General features: G+C 67.0%; 1 protein-coding gene across 1 annotated transcript in view; it reads right to left on the bottom strand.

Moving 5' to 3' along the window:
- Nucleotides 1-1,735, bottom strand: part of RAB43 (RAB43, member RAS oncogene family) — a 24,959-nt gene extending 23,224 nt beyond the window's left edge. Inside the window, exon 1 of the mRNA XM_007465288.1 lies at nucleotides 1,475-1,735. Within this exon, the coding sequence (XP_007465350.1) occupies nucleotides 1,475-1,672 (198 nt within the window). The 5' untranslated portion in view covers nucleotides 1,673-1,735. The remainder of the gene's footprint in view (nucleotides 1-1,474) is intronic.
- Between the last annotated feature and the right edge of the window lie 463 nt (nucleotides 1,736-2,198).

Raw genomic sequence — 2,198 nt, 5'->3', positions numbered from 1 at the left:
GGGAGGGGAGGGGAGGGGAGGGGAGCGGGAGCAGGCAGCCCGCTTGTTTACGCCTATCCTTCAACTCGCCACTTCCCCGTGGCTGTTGGCAGCGTCTCAGGGCACAGACTCATCCGCGGACCCCATCCCACAGCCTTCCCTCGCCACCTGCTCCAAAGGGTGGTCCCGAATAATGACTCAAAGCTGCCTGCCACACCTTGTTCTTTTTTCCTATCCTAAGGAGACTCAAAACACACAGAAACCCAAAAGACTGTTAAAAAAAGAAAAGAAAAAAAAAGCAACCCTTCTGGCAGGGAGCTTCTGCTTCCCCTGTCACATCAACTCCAAAGGCACCGCGTGCATGGAGAGGCTTTTGGCTGACGTTTTCTCCATGCTGGGTCGGGAGGGAGAAATTATCCCAATTTTGCAGAAATAAAGAGCTAAGTAAGCATCCTGCCGAAAGCCAACCGGTAGCAGGCCCACAGCAGCCCAGGGAGGCCCGGCGCCACAGTATCGGGGCTCACGGGACTCAATCACCCGGCTCCACCTGAAAACACGGAGATACCAGGAGATGCCCTGGCCCTGTGCTGCCCCGCCCAGGGCTCTTAGGAGCCGTCCCGGAGCCGGTGGGAACTCAAATCCACCAAAGAGGGGAAAGGATTTCCGTCCGGCGCAGTTCAGTCAAGTTCCCGAGCAAGAACAATGGTCTCTCACTCCGTTCGGGAGAGCTGACACCCAGGTTAAGAAACTCATTCACTAATCACAAATATTAGTTATCTGACCACTGCCAGGACTCTGTGGCAGCCACATCCTGCCGGTTTAGTGCGGAGCCACTGCCAAACCTCGGTCCTCTCCCACACCTTCCGGGGCCCGTGAAGTTTTCAGTTCCTATCGGGCTGCAGCTGGGGGAGGGGACCCGGGCCGCCCCGGCCGAGTAAAGTTCCACCACCAGGTCCACAAAGAGACTGCAGGGAGGCGTGGCCAGGCCGGAAATTCTGACAAGAAGTTTTGGCCCCTCCGGTCCTAGAAGCAACTACTTCCTGGTCCCTCCTAGTCGTGCGGGTGTCCCTTTCTGCCTGGGGTCCCCCGCCGAGGGCCGAGCTGGGGCCTTCGACCGCGGTGGGGCGGGGGTAGGCCTGCCAGGCGCCCCCCGTGCCCGCACCCGAGGCGCTCAGCCGCCAGGCACCGGAGACGCTACTCTGGAGCAAAGTCCCCCGGCGTGCAGCTCGGAGGGCTGGGCCTCTCCTCCGCACTCCCCCCAGCACGCGCACCCCAGCGCCCCGAGGCCCGCGCTCTGCGCCCAGAGGCCGGCCCCAACGCCCAGGCCCAGGTCTGCTCGGACAGGGGGCCAGAGGGGACCCCAGCCCCCAAGGACCAGTCGGGTGCTCGCCGCGGCCCCCGACCCCGACCCCTCCGGGGAGACCCTCCAGGGCCCTGGCCGACTCCCAGCGCCATGGGGCCCGGCTGCACGGCGACCCCGGGCCGGGCCTCCCACCTTGACCCGCTGGCCCTGGATCTCCAGCGTCTTCATGGTGAAGTCCACGCCGATGGTGCTGCCCTGGCGCTCGGAGAAGACGCCTGTCTTGAAGCGCTGCACCACGCACGTCTTGCCCACGCTCGCGTCGCCCACCAGCACCAGCTTGAACAGGAAATCGTACTGCTCGTCCGGGTCCCCCGGGCCCGGCCCCGCCATGGCCGCGGGAGCCCAAGGGCCGGCGCTCCGGACGCTGGGGCGGCCTGGGCTCGCGCAAGCCGCGGGCCGCCTGGCGACGTGGAAGCGCCGCAACACCTGGGGAAGGGGCGCCACCGCCCGCCGGCCGCCCCGCCCCGGCCCGCCCCGGCCCGCCCCGACCCCGCGGCCGCGGCCCCGCCCCGGACTCGCCTGGCCCGGCCCTCCGCGCCGCGCCAGGCCAGTCCGGCCCTCAGGGAAGCGCTGGGCACCGCCCCTGGCCCGCCCCCGGCCGTACTCTTCCAAGCGCTGTTCTCGGTCCCGCCCCCAGGCCTACTGGGCCCTCGGCACTGCCTCTGGCCCGCCTCCAATGAGATTCCGCCCTCAGACTTGATCCAATCAGAATCCACCTTCAGGCCCGCCCCGGCCAGACTCCGCCCCCAGCGCTGCTTCCGACCCAGTCCCCATCCCGACTGTGCCCTCAGGGCTGCCCTCAGCCCGTTAACACTCCTCGGCTCCGCCCTTAAGCCCGCCCACAGCACCGACCCCC

The sequence above is a fragment of the Lipotes vexillifer genome, unplaced genomic scaffold (genome assembly GCF_000442215.2).
Source record: "Lipotes vexillifer unplaced genomic scaffold, Lipotes_vexillifer_v1.1 scaffold1115, whole genome shotgun sequence".
NCBI lineage: Eukaryota > Metazoa > Chordata > Mammalia > Artiodactyla > Lipotidae > Lipotes > Lipotes vexillifer.
Note: the sequence above shows the minus strand (reverse complement) of the source record. Positions and strands in the feature narration are given on the sequence as shown.